The sequence below is a fragment of the Zonotrichia albicollis genome, chromosome 7 (genome assembly GCF_047830755.1).
Source record: "Zonotrichia albicollis isolate bZonAlb1 chromosome 7, bZonAlb1.hap1, whole genome shotgun sequence".
Classification (NCBI taxonomy): domain Eukaryota; kingdom Metazoa; phylum Chordata; class Aves; order Passeriformes; family Passerellidae; genus Zonotrichia; species Zonotrichia albicollis.
The window spans coordinates 39,385,308-39,410,629 of NC_133825.1; the positions used below are offsets into that span (position 1 = coordinate 39,385,308).

The 25,322-nt window shown below is 41.3% G+C and overlaps 1 protein-coding gene across 1 annotated transcript in view; it reads left to right on the forward strand.

Annotated features, from left to right (window-relative positions):
- The window catches only part of SORCS3 (sortilin related VPS10 domain containing receptor 3), a 262,386-nt gene that overhangs the window by 78,057 nt on the left and 159,007 nt on the right, over positions 1-25,322 (forward strand). Inside the window, exon 2 of the mRNA XM_074545187.1 lies at positions 2,284-2,351. Coding sequence (XP_074401288.1) covers positions 2,284-2,351 — 68 coding nt within the window. The remainder of the gene's footprint in view (positions 1-2,283; positions 2,352-25,322) is intronic.

Here is a 25,322-nt window from a genome sequence, read left to right on the forward strand (position 1 = left end):
AGACACTGCTGAAGGGATGCTTGTGCTTTCCATGCATCACCAAATAGAGATGGATGTTAGTCATCCCAGGCAAAAATCCAGAAAAGTCATACTAAACAATATGCTTTTACTATGAATTTATACCCAGAAGCTGAGTAGCATTCAGCCCACTTCTGTAAAGCTGTTGTTATCCTGGGATTTGCAGGGTGGTAATATATAAGTGATGTATTCAAAAATATAGGGCATTAGAGATCTGGGGAGAGACACAAAGAGCTGGGAGATTATGGATGCTGCCTTTAGTTGTAACTGTAATTTAGGGTAGAAATAAGGTAGAATCTGTTGAAATTTGATCAAGACACAGAGATTTTATTTACAATGTTTCGGAATAAATCCAGGATCCACTGAACTCAGCTGTTTCAATGTGCTTAGACTTTGAAACTCAAAAGCTTTGTGAAACCTCATTCCAGCTGTGAGCAATAAGAGGGGTGTAATTCCAGGCAGGGCAGGGCTTGTACTATAGTGCATGACTTCCTAGACAGTCCTCAGAGGAGTGCTGGCTGAGTGCCTGTGGGATTGTTGGGAACATCCTAAAAATGTCATTCTCATTGGGTTTTAGCTGGAAGAGGGCTGCCCTGCTGGGTGTAAGGGGTGGAGGCACACAAACCCTCCAAACCTTGGTTGCTGCAGCTTGCAGCTGGCTCTTCCCCCTTTGTATGGGAAAGTGTGTGCAGGGTTTAGGCTGCATTAAAAAGGATGTTAGCCTTATTTCCCCATAGGATAGTGTTGGTTTCAGCTGACATGGACTTGCATATGCTGACTCAAATCTGCCTGGCAGGTTTCTTTTCACACCCTGCTAGAAGCAGCTTGGCTATTATCTTCTTCCTAAAGGTCTCTGCATGGGGAAATAAAGGGAAAAATGCAATAGGGGGTGGTAAAAGTGAATCCAGGAGAGGAAGGAATGCTTGGAACATCTATTCTGAAGTCATTAAGATGGGCACTGAGTGCATAGTCACGTACCAAGGTCCCTCACAATTTGAACAGGTTTTTTCCTGGTATTACGCTGACAGTAAACGAGTGCTGCAGCAGCTGTGATATTGATTAATCCTTTGGCATTTTTCTGCAAAGCTTTAAACTTTGCTCTCTCACAGCTGGAGCAGATGTGAGGGAAGCTGGTCTGTGCTTGAATCCTGCAAGGAGGAAATGATGCTGAAATGTTAAAATGATGCAAAACAAAAATGAAGAGGTGCCCTGGAGCTCTTCCTTGAGGCTGGTCCTGTAGAATCCAAGGGAATGATTCTTAAAACTAATGTATGACATTAGTTATGCTAAAAAGGCAAGGAGCAGATTCTCAAATGCTCTTACCTTCCCTCTATTCCCTCATCCCACGTGAGCCTGGGAGCTTGCACAGAGGCTCCCAAGCTATCAGAATGCACAATTGCCTTTCTGGAGAGAAGGACATTGGGCAATGTAGCTTGTAGCTAGGAGGATTACATTTACCTGTGAAATCTGAGGTCACACCACCAGGTAGATCAGAGGGAAAGTATATTCCTCTGTGGTCCTCTGTGTACTGCTCAACTCCCTCTCCCCCAAGCTCAGTTTTGCAGGGGCATGACTCAGGAGTGTTTTCTTCAGAAAGTCAGTGAGTCCTGGAGCCTCTGTCTGTCCTTGGGTACTAAAGATCCATGTGAAGGTCTGTCTTGCTCAGTGCATAAGCAAATGTCACACTCCATGTCCCTCTTACCACTGTGGGAAGGTGATGGCATGTAGGAATTCCCGTGCTCTGGAGTCAGTGACAGCAGATGGAGAAAAAAAAGCTGACTGTAGGCAAGATGGACTGTTTTGGTGGATGGGGATCTACATAAAAAACTTGCCAGTGCTTTCTGTGGAGACTGAATAATTAATGATAGAATGTTGAGAGACAAAAGAAATTGACTGTAATTTTAGATTGAACTATTGAATTAACAAGGGTGCATTTTGATTCCATCCCTGAATTTGAATAATCATAGTTGCAGAGAGGTCAGCTCACAAAGTCTGATTAATTCCTGGTGGCATGTTTTATTTCAAATGCAAAACATTTTGGGATTAAAATAAGTGTTACTGGTTATACAATGCACTAAGGTAATGATTTCCCATTTTGTTTTTTAAACCTACTTTATTCTATAATACTGCAACTTTAATGGATAAATGCTCAGCTCTCCTTTAGGTGGTTTCAGATGCCCTTTGTATTGTTACAAAATCTAACATCATCCTTTTCTTTCTCCTCTTTTCCCTTTCTCTCTCACTCCCTCCCTTTCCCCTCTGTAGGTGATTCTCATTCTGACCAAGCTCTACGACTTCAACCTGGGGAGTGTTACGGAGAGCTCACTGTGGAGGTAGGTGGAACGTGGAAATCACAGCACTGTGTCTGGGGCTGACCCGGGCTGGGGGCATGGGGCAGTGTCTGAGCTCATCACAGGAGGAGCTGGGAAACAATCTGAGACAAATGGAGCTGCTCTTTGGGAAAGGGATGCAAGATTAGGACACATTCCTTTAATGAAGTGGGGTCTGCAAACAAGAGGGTTTCATCGTGTAATGGCACTTCCTGACACACAGAGGAGCTTGGCTTCCTTCTCACCTTTGAGTGTCCTTAAACAAGTCCCTTCCTTCCTCTCTCTGCTGTGAGGCTGGCAATGAGAACAGGCTCTATAGATGGGTACACACTTGCTAGAACTGTGTCTGAGAAGGCATAAAACAGTGTATGATATAATCTTAGCTGATCCCGGTTCCTCACCCCTGAGGTGAGCTAAGATGGGCATCTTGGTAGTGACTGGGATGTGTTGGGCTGTAAGGAGAGCAGCTGCTGAAGGACTGGAGGTGCCACAGTGTCTTCTCCACTGTGGATGTACTTGGATGGTGTCCATAGCTGCCATGTTCCTAGTCTGGCATGGGAGATGGACTGTCCCGCCCTGGGGAAACATGCTTCTGGACAGATTGTGTGTTTGGAAGTGTGTGTCTGCATTTAAAATAAAGAAATATTTTAAAATCCCCTCAGTCCCCAAACTTAGCCCTATAAATAGGTCAGTTCCTTGATATTTGAAATCACCAAATTGTTTTATCCTGCCTGTGGAGTGGTATGCCTTTGACAGAATTGCTATCAGGAGTTTTTTACCTTAGGTACATTAAATAAAAAAAAAAAAGAAAAAAAGGTAGCCAGGGGTGGTGAGACCAAGTGCTTTGTTTTAGATTCACCTGGTGTATTATAGCTATTGTGAAACCTGCTCAAGGTGTAGTTGGTGGAATGGTCAGTGCATTGTAGCCTTGGCTTGGGTGTGAGCCCTTCCTGTCAGATGGTCTCTTGTACTTCTTTCCTCACAGGTGATTTAAAAGCCTGTGAAGAAAGAGCAGGCTTTGGCCATTTGCTGAAGGTTTATTCCTGTAAATGTATTTAAGGGTTAATTATTCAGTAGAGCTCTTGAAACTTCTCAATTTGAACAGTACTTAAGAAGCCTAATTGCACTGCACCATGGTAATCTGCAAAAGTATAAATAACCATGGAGCTAATAAGAGAGAACAGTCATTTCCACTTACCCTGGTACTTTTCAAGGTATTAATGCCTTAAAAACTTTTGCCTCTTTACATAGCAAGTACAAATGGCACAGTGATTGTACTTTAAATGTAATTGCCAAACAATCTGCCCTGCATAAATAATGTAACAAACAGGCAAACCTTGTCTTTATCCTGAGCTTGCAGCATCACCTGAGCTCTGCAGAAAGGTAATAGCAGCACCCCTTTTGGAGGCTTCCCAAAGTGATAGAAATGTAATTAATCATCAATACAATTGAAAGCATCCAGCGCTTGGTCAGCTGGGAAAACTCAGTGCTTTGTGGGAGTGTGTTCTGGAACATTTCTGCAGCTGGTCTCAAGTGAAATAGGGGCCAGTGGGGGCCTGGAGATGCAGAGAGGTTGAGAAGTTAGAACTTCTCAGGTTCTTTCCTAAGTCTGTGAGGAAAGCTCAGGGTAGGTAGAAAGCTAGTAGGTAGATCTCCTGGGCTCTAAACCTTATTTTCTGCTTGGAAAATTCAAGAATAAGCCATGTTTTACTTGACAGGGGAGTGTGGAATCTTGGAGAGCATCTATGAATTTCTCTGCAAAGGACATTGTAGAAATGCAAATAGATACTAAGTGTATGAAATAAGCCAGAGAAATACTCCTTTTCTTGGGATTTCCTGTTCTATTTGCACATTCAGGTCCCTGAATCTTTCCATTATTTAAATTGGTGTTTTTCAATATTTCCTTTTCGTTTTCGAGACCCAGAAAATTTTTAAAGGAGGATTTGTCTTTGCAGAATGAATGTAAGCCTCCTGGTAAGAGGTTTGCTTTCTTTAGATATTTTTTGTAGACTCTTTGAGCCCCCAGATGGATCACAAACTGAATGCAACTTCAACTGTGTATCAGAAGATGATCTGTACATTTCCAAGGGGTTTGGCTTTTTTTCCCTGTGTTATGGAAATATGACTAAGCCAGGAGCCCTGCCCATCTGAGCCATAGTGTTGTTGATATCTATCCTGACCACTTGGCAAATACAGTTGCCTTCACAAGAGAGGAGTGTGGCTTTTGTGGCAGAGAGCAATGAATTACACAGCAGAGGATGCTGAGATAGAGCAGAGTGCAATGCAATCTCCAAATACCATGTTGCCTCCACCTGCTCCCTGCATCAAAATCTCCTCCTCAGTTCCCCCTGGGTTTATAGCATGAGAGGCTTCTTTTAATACAAAACTGAATTGCCGTATAAAAAGAATTTTTAATCCCTGCATCTAAATACAAAAAACAAGTAAATCAATAGGAAAACATACTGAATGTAATTAAAAAAGGGAGTGAGAGCAACAGAGGAAGAGAGGAGAATTAGAAGTTGCATTTAAAAACTGCTCCTATATCAGGCTGGTATGAGCTTAGACGGGAAATTCTAGTCAGCATTTGAATGCAAGAACACAGACATTGCTCTAATATCCGAATTCATGCTTCTGGGGCTCAAACAATCACACAAAAGGTCTTTATTGCTACTGAAGCAGCCAGCCTTGAAGCAGCCAGCTTCAAGGAAAAAACACACACCCACACACCCCCTCTTCCTTGTGAATGCCACATCTCTTCTTCATCACAGGAGATACTTGTCAGTTGTGGTTTAGATTTTTGTTTTTCCCACTGAGTTGAGTGGAGGTGATAATTTTCCTCCTATGAAAGGAAGCTACTTTATTGTTACTTTACTATACTTGTGATGGTGTGAGTTATTTATGAATTTCTGGAGAGATGTCTTTTTCATAGGTCAACAAATATAACTGTTAAAATTATTTAAGCTTTTAGACATGCAAACCCTTCATCAGTTCTCATTGCCTGGTGAATTATCTAACTGTGTAGTAAAGAATCCTGCCTGCCTTAAACAAAAAAATGAATTAAGGGATGGCCATATGTTTTCCATATAATTTTTTTTCACCCCACTAACACCTCCATCAATGAAAGAAAAAAAAATCCCTTTAAATCTGTAAACTTACATGATTTTGATTTGAAGTTCTGTTGGAGCACCTCTAATTCCCTGACTCTCTGTAGGCCAGGATCCCTGCATCAAACTTCATTGTCCATGAGGAACTGTAAGCATACAGGAGTGATCTGTATGAAATATGAACTCTCTCCCTAAAGAGCAGGTGCCAGGCTCTTCACAGGAATTGTTAAGCTGTACAGTATTGAGGTAGGGTTTTGGGAACAATCTGGATAAGTATTTAAAGTTGATATTGTAGTATTTAAAATGTTTTCAACTGTTTCAGCCTGTGTGTATTGAGCAGTTTCTTTCTGCTAAGATAACTGGAATGAAAGGTTTTCCATTGTTGCCTGCTTTAGTATTCAGGAATGTATTCATTTATTTTATTTATTTGGATTCAGTAGCTAAAAAGACAGCTTCCATCTCAAGGGAGTTCTCAATCTCAGGTGAAGACAGTGAGACAATAGGGTGATGCAGAAGACAGGAGAGGCATGAGCAAGGAGCTACTTGTGATCAATGCCACAGCCATGGCTGCAACACATCAGCTAATTGGGCAGTGGGGAGCAGTTTAGATTTTCTTCCAAGTGCAAGCACTTGCATGTGTCAGCTCTGAGTCCCTGCTACCATTTTACCCACCTCAGATGGGTCCCCTGGAGTTCCCCTCCTCTGGCTGTTTTCCTGGTTAAATTACCTGATTGTACATAATGCTGGCCCATGCATTAACCCAAAATTGTGACTAACTATTTCTGTTTAAGAGGCTAAAATGCTGATGAAGAAATTTATATATTTTTTTTCTTGTTTATTAACCAAGAAATTATGTCTCCATGGCAGCAGTCAAAAATCCCCAAGTTTTTTTTTTTTACTCTTGTGGCTGCTGTGCCTAAAGAGGTTAGTCTGTTGTCTCAGTCTCTTTGTTGAGTTAGAAAAAAACCTTTTCAGCTTTTTTAATAGAGGCAGCTGCAAAATGCAGCAGCTGCAGCCCTAGTTTGGAGCAGAGAGGAGCAAACCCCCCAGCTTGATTGCAGGCTGCCTCATGTTGTGCACTGCTGTTTCATTCAGCTCTGTTTGAAATACAGGAGGGCTTCGCATTGTTTCCTCCCATGGAATTGCTTCTCAAGCCTCCCACAGTCCCCAGAGACCCTCAGCATGTGCCAGTGTACCTCTAGCACTGCAGAAATTTCCCATCTCACGCTGATTTCTGTGTCCTAGGTTTGTTTGTGGCACATAGAGCTGGCTTCTCAGGGCTGCTCTAGGTGGGAAAGGGTGAATGTGAACCTTATCACTCTCTACAACTCCCTGAAAGTGGGTTGTGGTCAGGTAAGGGGGTTGGTCTCTTTTTCCAGGCAGCAGCTGACAGAACCAAAGGACACAGTCTCAAGCTGCACCAAGGGAAACATAGATTGGATATTAGGAAAACATTTTTCATGGAAAGAGTGATAAAGTTCTGGAATGGTCTACCTGGGGAGGTGGTGGATTCACCATCCCTGGATGTGTTTAAAAACAGACTGGATGTGGCACTAAGTGCCATGGTTTAGTTGAGGTGTTAGGGTGCAGGTTGGACTTGATGATCTTTAAGGTCTCTTCCAGCTCAGTAATTCAGTGAATTCTGTGAAGTTCCCTTTGGGAACTGAGGTTTGGTCTGGTTGCTCCAGATGGTGCAGCTTCTAAGACTGGTGAGTAAAGAAGTCAGGGATCAGGAAATTCAAAAAGCTTGACTCAAATTTCCATATCATCCCCTGTGAAACAAGCTAAACCTGAAATAGGTAATGACAGAGCTTTCTTAAGAATGTTTCTATCCCAGTGTCAATATATTATTTAGATTGCAGTATGAATGGTAAATTCTGGTTTGTGCCACAACCTCTTGTTTAGTACAGGTTTGGCTCCACTGGGCCATTGCAGTTTTCCTGGAGTTTGCTGTATTGAAATGCAGTCTCCATGACCAGCAGCTGACATCTCCTCTCAGTATTGTCAAATTTGATTACATTTATAATTTTCCACTTTTATGCTGATGACATGCATCTTCGATATGTGCTATTTTCTGGATGATTGTATTCAGGCGTAAAATTAATGGAGCTGATTTTCAAAGTAGTAATGCTTCCCATTATTGCATCTTCTTTGGCACTTTTTAATAATGCTGCAAAGTGCAGAAATCCTGTGCTGATGAGATGGGTTTCTTGCATCTGCAGTGAGCCACCATCAGGGCGTTGAGGGAAGGAACCAGCTGTTTGTGCAGGCACTCTGGTCTCTCTTGGATTTGAAAACCAGGGCAGCTAAAAGTTTGGCATCTCTGCTGTTGCTTTTGGCTAGAATGTATAAATAACTTACCTTAATGATGGTGAGGTTTTTTAGGCTGTGGGAGCCAGCTATGAAACTCTTTGTGGTTGAGAGCTGTTAGGTACAGTTGAGAGCTGTTAGGTACAGACGATGTTTGCTGAAGAGCCAAGATAATGGGGAACCACAGCAGATAACTACAGTGTGGGATGAGAGCTGTTCCTCAAGGCTCCCAGCTCCCTGAGTTGTAATCAGAGCACACCTTCAGCAAAATCCCAGAATTATGCAGTTCTTAACCTCCAGTACTCTTGATGATTAGTTGTTTCCCCACAGTAGATGGTCCAGGTCAGCCTGATCCAGTTCATCCTGGCTGGCAGTCATAGATGCCATAGATGCCATCTTGGCATGGGAGCCATACTGGAACCCTTTGGGACTTGCACAGTAACTGCATATTGGCCCAGCTGCTGTCAAATGAGAGTGGTGGCCCTTAGTTTAACAGTGTGATCTAAACAAATATTTAATTGTGGATGTCAGGAAATATACTGAAGGGATTGTTCAGATTTGCTTGGGCTATGTGTAGCTGAATGGGATGAATCATGGTAAATAAAAAAAAAAAAAAAAAAGAATTTAAGGTGTTGAACAGAATTAACCACAGGTTTATCCCTCCTCAAATGCACCACAGCTCCATTGTCCAGAGCATACATTCTTTGCAGCTAATGCTAGAAGGAGATGCTGTCATTGCAGCAAAGGGACAGTGTGAGTTAAAACTGTTTTAAACATCCAATAATAAAAATTATTAGGCTTATCTTAAATTCAGGGCTATGCTCTAGGATTAGGCAAAATCAGTAATAGCAATGAAGATAAGACTTCCTTTTTTAATACTTTATTTTTTAAGAATAAGTCCAACTTCTGTAGAGAAGTTTCATTCGTCTCCTTCCCAATGTTTCCCTAGCCCTGTTATATCCCACAGGATTTTCCAGAAAGAGAATAATAATGTTCACACCTTTTCTTTCTGGTGGTTCCTTGCTGTAATTGTGTTAATGTTGCCTCAGAGATGGTGGAGACCAAGGGGGCCACTGCAAAATCATGTGAAAAGTATTATCCCAGCAAATGAATCTAAAAGCCTTTGTATGTGTCTTGGGGTGGCGTGTGGTTTGAAATCCCACCTTTGCTTATTAAGATGTCTTAGTCCTCTTGTTTCCTGAAGCTCATTTGTCTTTTGTGAGCCAGCCTGCTGACTGGTCCATTTGTTGTGTCTCTTAATTGCTTCATTAGTGACCTTTCTGTGGGAGTGGGAATGTCATCAGACAGGGGGCCTTTTGGATTTATTAATTTTTTGTTTGCCAAGAAAGCTCTGAGACTAATTGCCAAGACTTCCCAGAAGATACTAGTTTACAAATTTTAATGACACTTTTGATTTATTAATGTGCTACCCCCTGCATCTGCTCATGCCTATTCCTTGGTGATATTCCTACTGAATTGGAGAGAATAAATAAAAACAGAACTGCAGATTGTAATGGTGTTTTGGATAGTCTGCTATTTTAAAAATAAATGCCCATGCTTTATTTATTTATACCTGTGAATGTATGAAGAGGTAAATCTTGGCTTTGTCTGCATTCTGCCCCAGAACCTCATTTTGGTGTTCATGGTGGGAGCACAGGTGTTCACATTTTCATGTGCAGGTAACTCCTGTCTGACCTGTGCTACCCATCCCCACTCTGTGCCCCATTCACACAGCTTTTGCAGCTTGAAAACAGGGCTAAAGTTGTTGATGTTCAAACGTGTGGCTGTGACAGGACTGGGCTGGTCACTGACAGTGGACGCTGCAGATGAGTTTGGGTGAGGAACGTGCACTTTGAATATAGCTAGAGAGGTTATGTGTTTGTACATATGTGTTGATCTCAGCTAAAACTGGGCTACTGGGATGCTCCTTTTAATACGTAGACCTGGGAACTTTTGGATACATCTTGTTTTCTGGTTGAATACAGCGAAGCAAAAAGAAAAGGCAATTTATCAAATTTCTAACTTTTTGAGGAAATGTTCTTGGGATGAAAGTGGAATTCCAAACAAAATGTACAGAGAAAAAAAAACATGCTGTGTTTTGCTTTAATTTTCCACAATTCAGGTAAGAGCCCCAGCCATCTCTCCTGAATTATTTATATTCTACAAAAGAGCTGCAACAGGAGATACTGAGAATCTCTCCAGGGAGAGACTCATTCTAATCTTATGTGTGGAAGATCCAAGTTCAAGCCCTTGCTCTGAATAAGTATAAAGGGAAATGCCTTTTTATTCCTCAAGTAATTACATTGTGTAACTCATTGCTACAGGATGCTGTGAGGCAGAAATAATAAAAGCATAAATGGCTTTCAAAAGGGGACTCAGTGAATTAATGGAGAATATTTCTGCTGGTAGCTGAATAACGTAATGGTGTTTTATAACAACGAAGGAACAGACAAGTCTACAGGTTTTGGATAAGAGTTGCAGAAACATCTTTTTTTTATCTGTTTGTCAGCAAAGAGCTTTCATGCTTTAAGTATTCTAATGGAATTGCTGGGATTGTGCTGGAGATGTGATATTCCACAGTATTTTAGCGGGTTTGGGATCTGGAGATCTTGAAGTCCAGAGAACTGGATGACAGACTCTGGCTGGTCTGGGGAAAGAAATCATGCTCTCTTTTATCTCTTTCATATAATTTCCCAAGCATATTCTGTGGCAGATTAACAGGTAACACAAATATTTGTAATTTGGTGTGTCTACTGTGACCATCTTATTCAAACAAGGGATTTGAGTCTTCTGCATTACAGGTGGGATCTCCATCACTTGGTATCTCTTGGATGTTACCACATTTTTTGAGTAAAGGTGTTTCATTGACCTGGAAGTACTCTTTGAAATTGTAGCTTGAAAAAAACCCCAAAAAACACAACCCAAAAAAAAAAAAAACCCCAATCAAAAATATCTTTGGTATAATTTAATTTTAAGCTAGTCCTTTTAGGTGCTCAGCTGGGTCAATGGACACTTAGACCTGTTCTGGTCTCTAGTCATTCCATTCCAGAAAACTAGATAATAAAATAGGAAATGTAGGGAATTTAATGCCAAAAGATATTTCCAGTGTAGATTTATAAGCATTAGGAGCTTGTGAACTAATGTGTGAACTAATGAAATTTGTTGTGGAAAAAAGTGTTCTAGGAAGCTGGAAGAATATGCTTGTCTCTGTGTTCTCAACTAATATGTGCTATAATTATTATAGCTTTTCTGTCCTTATTGGTGAATTTCTTTGATTATGGTTCCTGAAGAAAGGAGACATCCTATCTCATCAGCAATGAATTTCAAGCTCTGGTGATGTTCCCAGGCATTCAGTTCTGGGGCTTTGGTGGAGCAGGTCAGAGGAAGCTTTGCCAAGAGCAAATGTGCTTTTGAAGCCTCACTGTCCCTACGAAGTCATCTTGTCAGGGCTGGCAGGTAAAGTGTGTTTGTAGTGCTTTGCCTACTTGTTTAGAAGAAGCAAGGCAGCACTCAGGAGGGAGTCTGTAGCCAAGAACCTGCTGTTGCAGATCCTGTGGGTGTTGTGACTGTTGCTGCATCAGCAGAGCCGCACCTGTTAACAGGAATTGGCTCCTCCATCGCTTCTTTTATCGTTTGGAGCAGCAATTCCACTGCTCTCCTTAAAGAGCTGCTCCTTTTGTTATCTAATCTTACATTCTAATGAGATCTGGATGTCAACTGCAAAACTTTTTGCAGGAAGCCACACGTAAAGATGAATTTGTTTTGACCTTACTAATGTCTTTTTTCTGATCACTCTTTGCTGTGCAGAGGAGTTTCGTTGGCACAGATTAGTAGGGAATGCATTCAATGGGAATCTGTGCCAGTAGTAATGAAAACCACACATTAAATTTGCTTATAAATATGCAAATAGATAAGTGAAAAATAAAACTTAATAAATTACGTAAGAGTTTCCATACTAAGGTCTCATCTACTAGGATTGGGAGAGGAGGTGGCCAGAAAAGAGTATGTTTAAAATCTTACAATGTTATGTGGTGTGGACAGGGTCACACTAAAGTGAGTGGGTAGAACATCTCATAGGAGGAAAGGCTGGGAGAGCTCTTTAGTCTGGAGAAGGGAAGGCTGGAGTGGGACTGGTGGATTGCATCAGTGTGTGAAAATTCCTCAAAGCAGGGGGTAAAGAAAATGGAGCCATGCTCTTCTAAGTGTCTGCCCACTGACAGGACAAGAGACAATGCATGGGCACAAACTGAAACTCAGGATGTTCCCTCTCAATGTGATGGAAAACATTTTTTACAGTCTAAGTGATTGAACACTGGCTGAGGTTGTCTGAGGAGGTTGTGGTGCGTCCATCCTGGGACATATTCAAAAGCCATCTGGACTGACCATGGGCAAATGTCTTCGAGGTGGCTCTGCTTGAGCAGGAGGTTGGATTAGATGAGATCCAAAGATTCCTTCCAACCTCAGCAATTCTTTGGTTCCAAGAAGAATAAAGAAGCATTGATCTAAGGTTCAGAACCAGTAGAAGAATGTGGTTCTTAGGACAATATGTTAATCTGTGCATCTCCTTGCTGGAGGCTGGTTTTGTTCATGTTTGAGGTGGGTTCCTAGAATCAGACACAAAACCTTTCAAGGATTGTAGTACATGCAAAGACTGCATCTGTGGCTCAGAAATTCCCTGGCTCTGATGAGTCAGACAGAGATTGATACTGCCACATACTGTCCGGGCAGTCAGGCCTGCATAAGGAGCCCCAGGTTCTTGCACAGAACATTTCTGTGTTGGTGCCACCTCGTGCTTGCTCCCGTGCTGCAGTGCCCCTATCCACACTGAAGGTAGGCTTTGCATTGCCTTACAGGATTTCTCTTGAACCAAGCTGTTCTTTTCCTTTCTCATCCCATTTCCTTCCTCCCTTGGCTTTTCTGTTCTTTCCAATTAGGCTTCAGATCAAGCCATAAATCTTGGATGCTTTGTACAGCAACTTGTAGAATTTATCACTTTAGTATTTCAACATGGTTGTGTCTGTTTATATTGATGTTTTATTATGTTGTGGTTGTTTCTTTTTTTTTTCCTCCCAAATGCACTGCCATTTTATAATGGCTGTAAATAATCATAAGGATGGAGAAAAGCTGTTAAAAAACTTGCAAGAAATCTTTCCATCTTTCTTTTAGTCTGGTCTGTCTCTCTCATTATGTCCATGGTAGATTCATTAGGCTTCTAATGAAGTTAAAAGTGCCTGTATGAAGTGGTCACTTCTCCAAATAATATTTACAAAGGGCTATATTTCCCCAGCCTGGAAGGCAGCTTTTGATTTATTTTCTTACCACATGTACTTCATCTGTAAAACCTGTCAGCTGGTTCTTTAACAGTATATGCCTGGCCAAGTGAAAATGAAAGCTCTTGTAAATTACTGGATCATGGGAAGCTAGTCCATTTTTACATTTAGGATTTCCACCTCTGAATAAAAACTGTAGAAGACTAGTGAGGCTTTTCTGTAACCAGATTTCCAGGCCTTGTTTCTGGGTCTTTGAAGGCCAGTTACTTTAGAAAATTGACTCCATAAATATGAGTAGTCAGTTATATCCAGTTTTCCCTGAAGGTTGCTGTCCAGATGCCTGAATCTGGAAGCAGGCTAGCAGCTGGGCATTCAGCATCCTGCAGGTCTAGTCAGGCATGCAGAAATCTGGTGGTGTATTGGAAAGGTTGAGTTGATGATAAATCCAAAAATATCCTTTGGCTTCTGTAACAGGACTGTTACATGTTGTTTTCTGGATCTTGTAGCCAGCTCAGAGTATCTGTGAGGAAGATGATAGTAGGAGACAGGTAACAGGAAGATGGCTGGGCTGTTATTACAGCTGTTACTGCCAAGCTTGACCCCAAAATCCGGTAGTTTGTGCAGGGTTGAGAGATGCACTGTGAACTGGCCTGGGTGAGTTCTGGTGCATTCAAAATGCAGCAATCTCCAGCTGTCTGGAGTAACTACTGCCAGGAGTGCAGGGCCCTCTTTTTACAAAAAGTCCTGGAAGTTCCCAAGGTGCCTGGGGAGAAGTACGCAGAAAGAAAGAGCAATCCATCACTGGGGCCTGGCTTCTGGCCTTTGGGAATCCGAGCTCAAAAAGAGTACAAAGAGTAATCAGCCCCATGGAAAGAGAAATGCACATTGATCCTCTTGCACCTCTTTCTCTGAAATGTTAGAAATTGTAGGAATCACTCGTTTTAAGAATGAAGCTTGGTTGTGAATTTTGGTCCTGAGGGTGATGAGTAGGAAGTAGGTTCAGAGCACAAGTCAGATCAGCTTGGAAAAGAGTAGTTCACACACAGGTAATATGTCCCAGGTCTTGATGTGGAAACAGGAAGATCACACAACATCCATCACCACACAGGGGTGTATGAGTTTCCTTGAAAAATCATAAGCATGATCCCTCTGGGTCATGTGTAATTACTTCAGGGATCACAGAAAAGCTTGACCATAAGGTGCTCCAGACACAAGTCTCTGTAAAGTCATTCTGTGGGAAACCTTGTCCTGTCTTTGGATTACTTGCAGCTGTAAGTGTGGTTGAGGAAAACCAGGGGAGTAAGATCATCTGTTCAAATGTCAGGTTTCAGATATAATGTTATATTGCCATGGACTAGTTAAGCTACAGAGTAAGCACTAGACCATGGTACATCATTCAGCATGCCTTTAGCAAAGTAAAGAGTAAATGTCCCCTGGAAGATTAAAATCCCATTGGTTCTATTATGTGTAACCAATAAAGATAAAAGAGATGTCTATGAGGAAGACAGAGTTACCACAGAACATTTAGCATTTTACCCCCAAGTGTGCATTTTCTATTTTGTACAAGGCATAGGGAACTAAAAAAGAAGAGCTCAGGGGTTTCTTTTCTGGAAGAGTATATGGTAGGGGGGACTAGTGGACCATTTGCCTTGCTGAGGATTGGAGAGTGGTCTGCACCAACACTGCCTAATTGTAGGGGCTGAGGGGTTTTAGTCACACCACCTGAAGAGTTTGTATGTGTTTGTTTTCCTATGGCTTTTTAACAGTGATGGGCACAAGAACATGGCCCATCTGTGGTGGGAGACTTACAAGGAGCCCATATTTCCTTTTTGAAAGTGCACCTTTTAAATAGTGACAGTGCAAATGCTTTGTTTAGGTGACAGATAAGGGTGAGGTTAAGGAGGCTGAGGTCTAACTTAGTTGTTTAGCTGAATCTGATCCAAGAAGGGTGCATGGTGTGGTTTGTCATGAAATGTCCTCTGTCACATAACATATCAGAAGAATCAGTGTTGTGCCTGTGCAGACACGGGAATGGTGCTTTTACTCAGTATGCAATAGCAAACTTCTTCTGAAGTCTGTCTGGTTCCAGAGCATCACATGGCACTTTGCCATGTCCCTCTGGCACATTTGGAATTGGTTTGCAGTGCTTGCAAACCAAAGTTTCCTTGCACTGCTAGGAAGCTTTGGAGGCATGCTTTTTTGAGGAGCTCAGATCCTGTGGAAAAGTGGGTTCTTGAACTCCTTAGCCCAGATATTCCAGATATTGTTAACGTCCCTGTATCACTTGCAGAAAGCCAAGTCAGAATCCTTTGTTCTTAGGACTCCTTTCTTGTGTTTTATCTCAGCTTCATTGGTCACTGTGCTCCTTCTCATCCCATGTGACAAAAACCATTACAAATGCTGCAGTAAGCTGTGTTGCAAACTGTTATCTTCAAAAATGACATTCATAAAGGTTAATAATTGGAATGAGCTCTGGCAGTTACTAATTAGCACCATTACACAATCAGCTCACATTCTGGCAGCATTAGGCATACTTAATCAGTCAATTATCATTGATCTTGGAAAGTGGTGCTCTAAAGTTAGCATAAGGTGCCTTTGTAAGTGGAGAGAAGGAATTTGACAGTGCCACAGTGGTCAGGCTGCTGGGAACGTGTGGTTTGAGGGACCAGTGTGGTGTACCTGATTGTGGTGGATAGATTGGAATTAAAAATCAGATAATATAGACTCACCTTCAAACAGGCATAAATAGGTCCTGTCACTGTCTCTCCTTGCCATTTCCAACAGTAGACGGTGTTCAGGGAGAGAGCTGGCTTTGGGGAAAAATGGATTTAATGACTTCAATGAATTTCAGTTAACATGTAATGACTTACAAGCTCTTCGAAGAACAGCTGGAGCATAAGGTACAATTTTCCTTGGTTTTATTTTTCTTCACGTGAATTATAGTTCTCAGGGTAAGGAAGTTGTAAACAAGATGGGGAGGCACCAAAGGATTCTAAATTCTAAAGGATTTCCCTTTAGAAGTATTTCATAAAGTGACCTTAATCTTATTAATCTAAATGTTATGATTGCTCTGTGCTCTCTCAGACACTCAGGTACAGAGCCTTTGCTGCTTGTGCTGGCTCAGAGTGCAGAGGGAGCAGGGCTGGTGCTGCACACAATGGCTGTGGTTTTATAGCAGTGTTTGGCTGTTCCCAACTTGAGTGTCGGAACAAGCACCTCTTGTAAAACCATCTGTTACTGTGCCTGGTCAGGAAGGTGTGCAGCTATGCGTGGCCCACGCAAGCAAGGATGGTGGCTACAGTCCAGTGTGTGAAGGAGATTTTCCAGATCTCTGTAAAGAAAATGAATGTGTGGAGTGATGAGGGCTGACGGGCTGGTGTCTGCACTTGCTTCCCTTTTATAATTCTGTGTTTTGACTGTTTAAGATACAGTCTGCAATGTGTGCTAATTCACAAGGGATGGAATGGGCAAGTTGTTAACAACATGTTGGAATGTAAGGGGAATCCAGGATACTGTGAAAGTAAAGCAACTTGTGTAGGTGAAAGGGCCAGGAAAAACATGAGTTGCATTTGACTCCCCTTTGAAATTTGGCCCAGGGCCTCTGCCTGTTCAGCAGAAGGAAAATGCATTGTTGTTATTATTTTGGAATGTGTTTGTAATCTATCTCTCTCTCCTGCTGCTTATTCTCTGAGAGCTTTCATTGTGGGCAAATGATCCAGAAAAAAAATCTGGTTAGAGTCTTAGAGGCTGGATGTTTTCTGTAAACTATTTTGTGCAGCAGAAATCTGAGAATACCCTTCAGGGCTGACTGAAGTCAGAACAATATTGATTATTTTTTCTCTACATGTGAACGTGTAGATAAATTTGCCTTTGCTCTTGGAAAAATCTGCAAGGGGTCTTGAGAGTAGGGATAAGGAGAAAACATGTCAGAAATTCAGCTCTGGTTCCAGCATTTGCAAAAAGTTGGCCCAATGTGAAGGGAATTGTTTAAAAAGTACTTGATCATACATCTGATTCCAGAAGTAGTACAAAACGACGAGTGCAAGAGCAAACAATCCAGACCCCCAGAATTTCCTTGACTGCTGTCTGAGATGCAGATCCTTCCCAGAAGTTTCAAGGGAACTTGGTTGTAGAAATATTAAAAATCTCAGCATGGCTATGGATTGTACAACGATTATTTAATCTGGAGAGAGGAAATATGCACAGGAAACCTATTTTAGATGTAGGTCACTAATGTAGTATCCAAATTTGGAGGAGATTTGACTAGATGACCTTTAAAGGTCACTTCCAACCCAAACTATTCTATGATTCTAAGGAAGTCAGAGTGTTTCCAGGCATTTTTCCAGAGACTTTGGGTCAGGTCTTGTAAAAGTAATGAAGAGAAACATGTCTTCATATATCAGGTACTTAGCCTGAGAAAATCCCCTGAGCTAACCCTGGGGCAGCCCTGTGGGAATCATCTACCTCAGGAGAAGTTGGCAAGAGCTGGGTGTCAGGGCAGAGCTCTGGCTCCTGGGTGCAGAGGCTGAACTGCAGAGCTCAGGCAGGATTTCCCCTCAAAACCTCCAATAATCCATAGCCTGTGCAGGTAATTTTGGAGGTGACAGATTTGCTTTAAGAAATGAGCAAGGCTCAGAACTGGTAAACAGCTTTGGCATTCTGCTGTATGACAAATGACATCACCTATGTAGTGTGCCTTGGTATGGCAACAAATACTATGGCAACATCTGTAAGTGGAGCTAATTTTAGAAAAGAGGTGCCAGGCTACAGCAGCTCAGTGAAGGAAAAACAGTTGGACACTTTGTTCTTACAGCAGTCCTGTAAGTATGCAAATATATACAGCATAATCATTCCCTCCCCCGCCTGGCCTCCCAATACCTGTTCTCCAGTTACTGAGTATTTTGCAGCAGTGCAGAGGCAGGTTTTAGGAAAAACACCCTTAAAGCAGAGCATGGATTTCTTGGGAAGGTGAGGAGTGTCCATTTTAAAAGACTTAAGGTACATGTTAGCTTTTGAGGTAGATCTCTGCTTCTGGTTAGTTGCGCCTTTGGGAGGGAGGGCAGACATTGGTGTATTTTTCTTAACCCTATGTCTGTATTCCAGTGATAGGAGAGCCTCTCCCCCACATCCCTTGGGGAAAGCAGCACAACAGACTTCATATTAGAAGCTGACTATGGAAGGAGCTGAGAGGTTAAATAATTTTTCCTTGAGTGCATTCAGCACACTTTTGACCTATCAGCATCTTATGACCTATCCTACCTTGTCTTGAAATGTGTCTATTAGAATATTATGTAAATGGGGTAGTGAAGCCAACATGGAAATTGGACAATATGGAATAAAAAGTGTTAACTTGACACTGAGGCCATGCTCTCTACAGAGCATCTGTTCTGATTTCAGTCCCATCAACAAACAAAATATTGCAGTGCAGATTTGCAGTTTGATAGGATCTTGGGTCTGATGGCTCGAGAACATGAAAAATTCTCATCTCACCTCTTTGATGCCCTCTCCAACTGATTACAGAGTGGAGACCACAGAGTGCAAAAATCAGCTGGCTGATGCTGGAGCAATGCTGGAAATGTGAGTGCTGTCAAAGCAGCTGTGATCAAGCCAGCAGTGCTGGCTGAATGGCTGGTGGAAGAGCAAAAGGATGTCTTTGAAATGTGAGGGATCTTGAGCAGCTCAGTATCTCACTTCTTTTTGTTAAACCGGCATGGAGCTGAGGCAAATGCTGTTGTGTTTGTAAAGTGAGGCAGTGGATGATTTTTTAGATACAGTACGAGGGGAATTGGTGAATATAGGCAAGGAGTCCTTGATAGTGATTTTTTTTTAGCTCATGGTGGTCAGGTAGGAGAGATCTAAACATAAAGAGAGTTTTAGGACCTTGTTCAGTGATACAGACTGTTGCTTTGCTTTCTGAGAGTCACCCTCCTTCATGGAGCAAAATTACCAAATGATTAGTTACTTGTACATAGAGTGGGATTTTATCATGGGAAGAGGCATTTTACAGAAGGAATCTTGACACTAGAGTCTTCCTCAGAAATACTGGCTGTAATCCTAAATAAAATATCCTAAAAAATTGTCTAGAAGCAACTATGGGGATAAGCTGTAAAGTATTAACTCTGTTACTGGTGACTCATGGATGTGGCACTATTAAGAAATTTCTAGGTTATAAAGGCAGAAGGAGCATTGTACTCAAACACTGTGCAAGATCATGAAGGAAAAGAAAATCAGTTGTAGGCATTAAGCAGAGATTATTTCCTCATCTAACATCTGCTTGATCAAGAGCAAAACTCTTGGGACAACATCTTATCTTGACTGTAAAATCAGCAGTAATGAAGAATTTACCTTATCCATTAGTACAGTCTGCTGGAACAGTTTCCCTCCCTGTTTTTAAAAAAACCCACCCAAAATAGAACAAAATACCTTCTTACCCATGCTTGCCTAGCCTGAGTTTATCAAGTTTTAGCTCTTTGTTCTTCTGTGGACTGAATGGAAAAGCCCTCTACTTCCCCAAGCAGGTACTCACATCCTGTTTAAAGACCAGTTGTTTTCATAATGCAGCAGGTTTTTCTACTCTAATCATCCCAATATTTGTTTGGGCAACTCTTCTCTTGACAAATGGCAACAAATCCAATGTCCTCAGATTTCTCATGTTCCAGTTTATAATGTGGGAAGAAAATTCTCGGAAAGGTGCTTTTTGTAGAAGTGTAGCTCTGCACGTCCTCAGATTCATAGAATTAAAGCACAGAGAAGAAGTAATGCTAATAATCTAATTGTATAGTGCAGTCCAGAGAATCTTACTCAATAATTTCTACATTGAGTCCCCAGTGCAGTTTGAAGTATTGCTTCTTGGCTGGAAACATACTCATTCTTTACTAATACTTATAGTCTGTCAATTATGTGATCTGATTTGCATTGCTGCTAGAACTGCATTTCATTTCTGATGCTGCAGCAAATGGACTCTGGGCTGAGTTGGCCAAATTCAGTGATGCTGAAAAACAGGCTGATTTGCTATATATCTGAGAGCCTCAGCACCTGTGACATTTCAAATTGCAGCCATGATTCCTGGATGATGAAACCCAGGCATTGGAGCTCTTTGTTCCTCACTTTCCCTTTCATGGCATTATAATTATTAGCAAAAAGAGTTGAGGGCAAAAAAATTCAGGGGGATGAAATAAAGCACTGGCTCATTCATGTGGATGACTTTTTTTTTTTTTTTAATCTCTTAAAAGACCCTTGAAAGGGAATTTTTCTTCTTGAGACTGAGGATTGAGAAGGTATTCTTCCTTTTCAACTCTGCCAAAGGCTTCATGGCTGATGAGTGTATCCCTGGAGGGGGCAGGCAGAGACTGTTCTCCGTGGATCTTGGATGTAGCTGGTGCTTGAGTGAAAGGAGAATCTTTAGCTTGGTGCTGCTGTAAGACAGATTATTAAGACTCCATGTTGGAGGCATCTTGGATGCAGCCAGCCCCAAGGCTGGACAGAGGGGACAAGGCTGACCCACCAGCAGAGGTGCATCCCTTTGTTGGATGTGTTGTTGAATCCATTCCTGCTTGGGTGCCTGTTGGCTCCTGTGCTCTGTGGGTGCCTCTGCAGCCTGGGTGCAGCCCCCATCAGGTGTTGCATCACCTGGGAGCTGTTATCAAACAGCTCAGTGCCTCAGCTCCTCATCACCAGCTGGGAATGCAGGTGCTCAGTACACTGAATAACAGTGCAAGTGAAGGTCCTGTGTGCCTTGGCTGGAATAAGGGCAGCATGAAAATTGGGTGAGGTGTTCAGCTCCTTCTTGATTGTTTCCCCTGAAAAAGTTCCTCTTGGCTCAAAAGAAAAAAATATCATAATTCTATGGCTTTGTTCTTCTGAAATAGGAGGTGCTGAACACCAGAATAACGTTGGATTTTGTTTGCTGTGGCTATAAGATCAGGAGAGTACAGACAAAGCATGCAGCTTTTCTACTGCAGGAACTGATGCAGTATTTTCTAAAGATATTATCTTGGCTTGACTGTTCTGCCACAAAAAAATGACTCCACATTTTGGAACAACTGGCTTGTATTTCTTCATGTAATTAGTTACCTGAAAATAGCTTTTTTTACATGGGTTTTAGTTTATCTTCCTATAGTGGACTATTTTTTTAGCCTTGCAACTGTAGTATTTACTTCTCTCATGTATTTTCAGGCGCAGGGAAAAGATGCTCACTGCACAAAATGAAGCACAGTTTCTATTTGTATGAGATTGCAGATCCCCTGCATTAAGGAGAAAAAGCCATCTTTGATTCCCTGCCATTAAATACTTGTTATGTTGTTTATAGTGTTTTAAAATTAAAACCTCATCTGGTCATTTCAGCATTTGTCACCTTCTACTTTTCTGCCTCTCAATAGACCATTTACAAGTGTTTCTATTGGCTTTTTCTGCCTAGCAACATTTGTTGCAAGTAGTTTAGGAAAATAAATGGTTTTCCATCATAAATCCAAAGCTGCAGCAGGACTTAACAACCTTTACTTATCTTTCCTCAGAGTTCTCTTTAGAAAGAAAGAGCTATCTGATGTGATAAAAATGAAGACTCGGTGCTATGAAATCTCTGTTTACATTCTGCAAACATGACATTTTTCCATTAGAGTCCCCTTTTTTATGAAGGATATTGTGGGATGTCCCTCACTTCCATTGTCTTTGCTGAAATAACACAGTGGGGCTGGGCTGTTTGTGGCTGATTGCTGTGGAATGGAGGAGAATTCTGGGGCTGGTGTCCCTGGTACTGCCTGCTGAGGGAGGGCCCAAATGAGAGCCCTGCTTGACAAATTGCTCTGCAGAGAACAATCTCTGTCCTGCAAGTTTGTGCTCTCTTTCTGCTGCACGGGTCTAGCATGACCAATTACATTTTGTTGTCTTTAAGCAGTGACATTTCTGTCACTTTGTTTGGCAGCCATTCCATATTTTAAGTGCCAGAGCTGTCCCCAAACTTGGATTTTCTATCTGAAAAGGCAGAGATGTTTCAGTTTCTTAGTCCATCTAGACATTTTGATGAAGTATCTCCAACAGGCACTACTGATGATTCTGCAAGTTACAGGATTTTATTTGGTCTAATATTTCAGGTTTTTTAGTTTCAATTTTAGCATCCATTTTGAAGTAGTAAATAGGATTATTTTTTTTTCTGGCTGAATTCAACACGAATTGGATAAAGCTTCTAGACCTTTCACATTCTGATGATTACTAATAGCTCTCCATCCTTTCTTTGCCAAATTGCATGTCTAATTATTTTAATCTCACCCACAAAGAGTAGGCTTCACCATGGAACACTTAATTCTATTTACTCTATGAATTTTGTCCAAATTCTTGTTATTCATTTCACAATATGATTAAAAACTGATTTTTAATTGAGAATAAATCTGCTGGATTCATTGGAGGTCCCTAACACAGCATAGCTAAGATCTCACTCAGATTTGTTTGAGTAAATACAGTTTTCTCAGTGCTATATATAGATGGATTTTAGGAAGAAAGTGTTTTAGTAGTTTCTTTCTTAAAAGCCATTGGTTCTACAAGAGTCAGGGTGATGGTGGTTTTTATTAAACAGAAGCTTGCTTTCAGTGGTTTTGGATTTTTTTGTGTTGAAGTACCAACAGTCTAGAAGAAGAAATGTGTCATAGGGTAGAGATGGTTTCAGATGCATTTTGCTGACAAAATGTAGACAATATTCTTCACACAATGTCATTTAACCAGAGCTCAGGTAGGAAAGAAAGTGAGTCCAATGGAGTGTTTATTAAATTGTGCTGATGCTTTTCTTTCTGTCAAAAACCAATATTGCAAATATACTTATTTTTTTTTCTTCTTTTGTGGCATCAATGTTTTGTAACAGACTTGAGCCATGTTTGAATTTTTAAGACGTTATGACTGTTCTCCTGCCTTGTGGTTGAATTGAAAGGTCAATTCTTCTTTGGGGTACAGTAGCTCAGAACTCCTTTACAGATGCTTTCAAAGTCCTCTATGAGGGAGATCTGGAGGCTTTCCCACAAGCTGAAGATCTACCTTTAGCATGGAAAGCTTTACGTTTCAGTGCCCATTTATTTACACTGGTTGTTCAAATTCAAAGCAAATTCACTGGAAATGGTGTCTGAATGCCTCATCTCTGGCATTCAGATTATTCCAATTCTTGCAGTTGGTATAGAATGATGAAACTCTTGAGGTAGGACCAAGTTCAGGAATGAAACAGAAGTTTCTGTATTTTTCACATTGGCAATATGGAGATGGTCGTGCTCATTTACTCAAGAAATGTTTAAGTAATTGGGTTAAGATATTGTGGAAATGGAAACTGTTGAATTATTAGAATAAATGTCATAGGAATCTTAAGGACCAAGTTTGTCTGTACTGGCATTTTTTTCTATACAAAGTTAAATGTGGACTTTTCAAAACCATCTGTTGTACACAGCCCCCAGAGTCTCACCTCTGTATCCAAACCTCAGGCTGGATGCATGAAAACCTTATTTTTCAGCTATTGTCTGCAGGAAATCAATGCTGTCACACTTCCTTTATTGACAGTTTTCAAAGGACAGCCTCTTCTTCTTTTACTGGTTGTCAGTTTTTACCACTGACATGGTATGTTTTTTGCATGTTTAGTGTTCAGTGTTTATTGCTCAAGTTGTTTGCTTGGCTGGAGTTTCACATGCAAGATCAGAGGGTTCTAGGGAAGGTGATGCTGAGAAAATTAATCTCTCAGGGACAAAGTAAAATGGATTTTAAGAAGGAAGATGTTTCAGAAGATAGATGTAGGAAAATTTAGTATGTTTTGATTAGGTCGTCAATGCTGCATACTTAAGCTGAAGATCAACTCTCATTAAGTTTAATTGGACATCTGTATTAGGTAGGTGTCTTTGAAAATCTTTCCCTTTATACATTCCTCTTTTCTGCACAGGCAATATTACCCACAGAAATTCATCTGGCTTCCAAATTGTAAAGCTCTTTTTTTTATGTTTTTTTTTTTTTCACTAAGGGAAAAGTTAGATGAATATTTTATTTATGGGATGAAGTAGATGTTTGTCCCGTTCAGCTACTAATAGTATTTGTATAAATAAAGTTTTCTATGGAGAGAAGAGCTGGGGCATAATTAGCTTTGGGTGACATGTCAGGGGAAGAGCTTGGTGCCATGCTTTGGGAGCTGGGCTGGCAGGGCTTTATGGAGCCTGGCACATGATGGGGGTCACTTGTCAGCTGTCCCTTGGCTGAGTGGACAGGGGAAGGTTGGTGCCATGTGAGAAATGTTGGAATGTGGTGACTGGTTGCCTTTGTTGCCTTTCTCCAGTCCACAGACCCTGCAGAGAGCATCTTGAGAAAGCCCCACCTGGCAGTGTGCCCTCTTTTGCTTCTGCATCTGGAAACAATTTTTTCTTTGGACCAAGTGTAAGCTGACATCAAAGATGTTTTCACTTCTCTCAAAGGTTATTATTTTAAAGGGCAAATAATGCCCAGAGCAGGATTTTACTGTTCCCTCTGCATTTTTTTTCTGGTGACAAGCTGATTACTTTTCCTGCTGTTTTATTTTCCTGTTTTTGCTTTTCCCTGAACTTCCAACTGCCATGAAAACTCCCAAGTGGTTTTTGCCCAAGTGCATGCAGGTGAGCTTTTAAATGTGAATTGCTCGGTAGATAAATGAGGATCAGTTGATATATTTAATTATGCAGTCTTCTGTAATGTGTCTCCAACAAGCATTCATCTTATGGATAGTAATTATTCTTAGCATGCCCATCTGAGCAAGATTATGCTTTGGTAATTGGTTTTGAATCCTATATCCATTTTATTTTAAGCAGCACTCACTTTAATCCTTTCTATCAGTGTTTGGGGATTGAAAGTGAGGTGAGCATGTGGCAGGAGCGAGGAAGGGATTTCTCTTTTTCTTTGCTAGGATGCTGCCAAGCTGACATGGTAGAAGTGGAGGGTGGTTGGTGGTGGTTTTTGATGACAAACAGGCTGCTGGCTTGCCTGTGCTCACACTGATATTCTGCACATTGAGGATGCCCAGGCAGCTGTGCAGACCTTCCTGCTGTGGCTGGTCCTGGAGCTGCAGTGAAAGTGTGAGACTCTTCTGCCACACTGATGATTCCACTGTTACTCACCTGCAGTGGAAGTGTGATGATTTCTCTTTGTGGCTTATGTAGAGACCAATCTCCTGGCAACCCTGGGCAGCAGATGGTCAAATAGCTCTTTATGCTTTTGAAATGGAATTTATGATTCTTCAGCTAAGTACCTGTATCAGGCAGATCTGAATGTAACCTAGGGAAGTGGTTGTTTTGTGGCTTTATTTT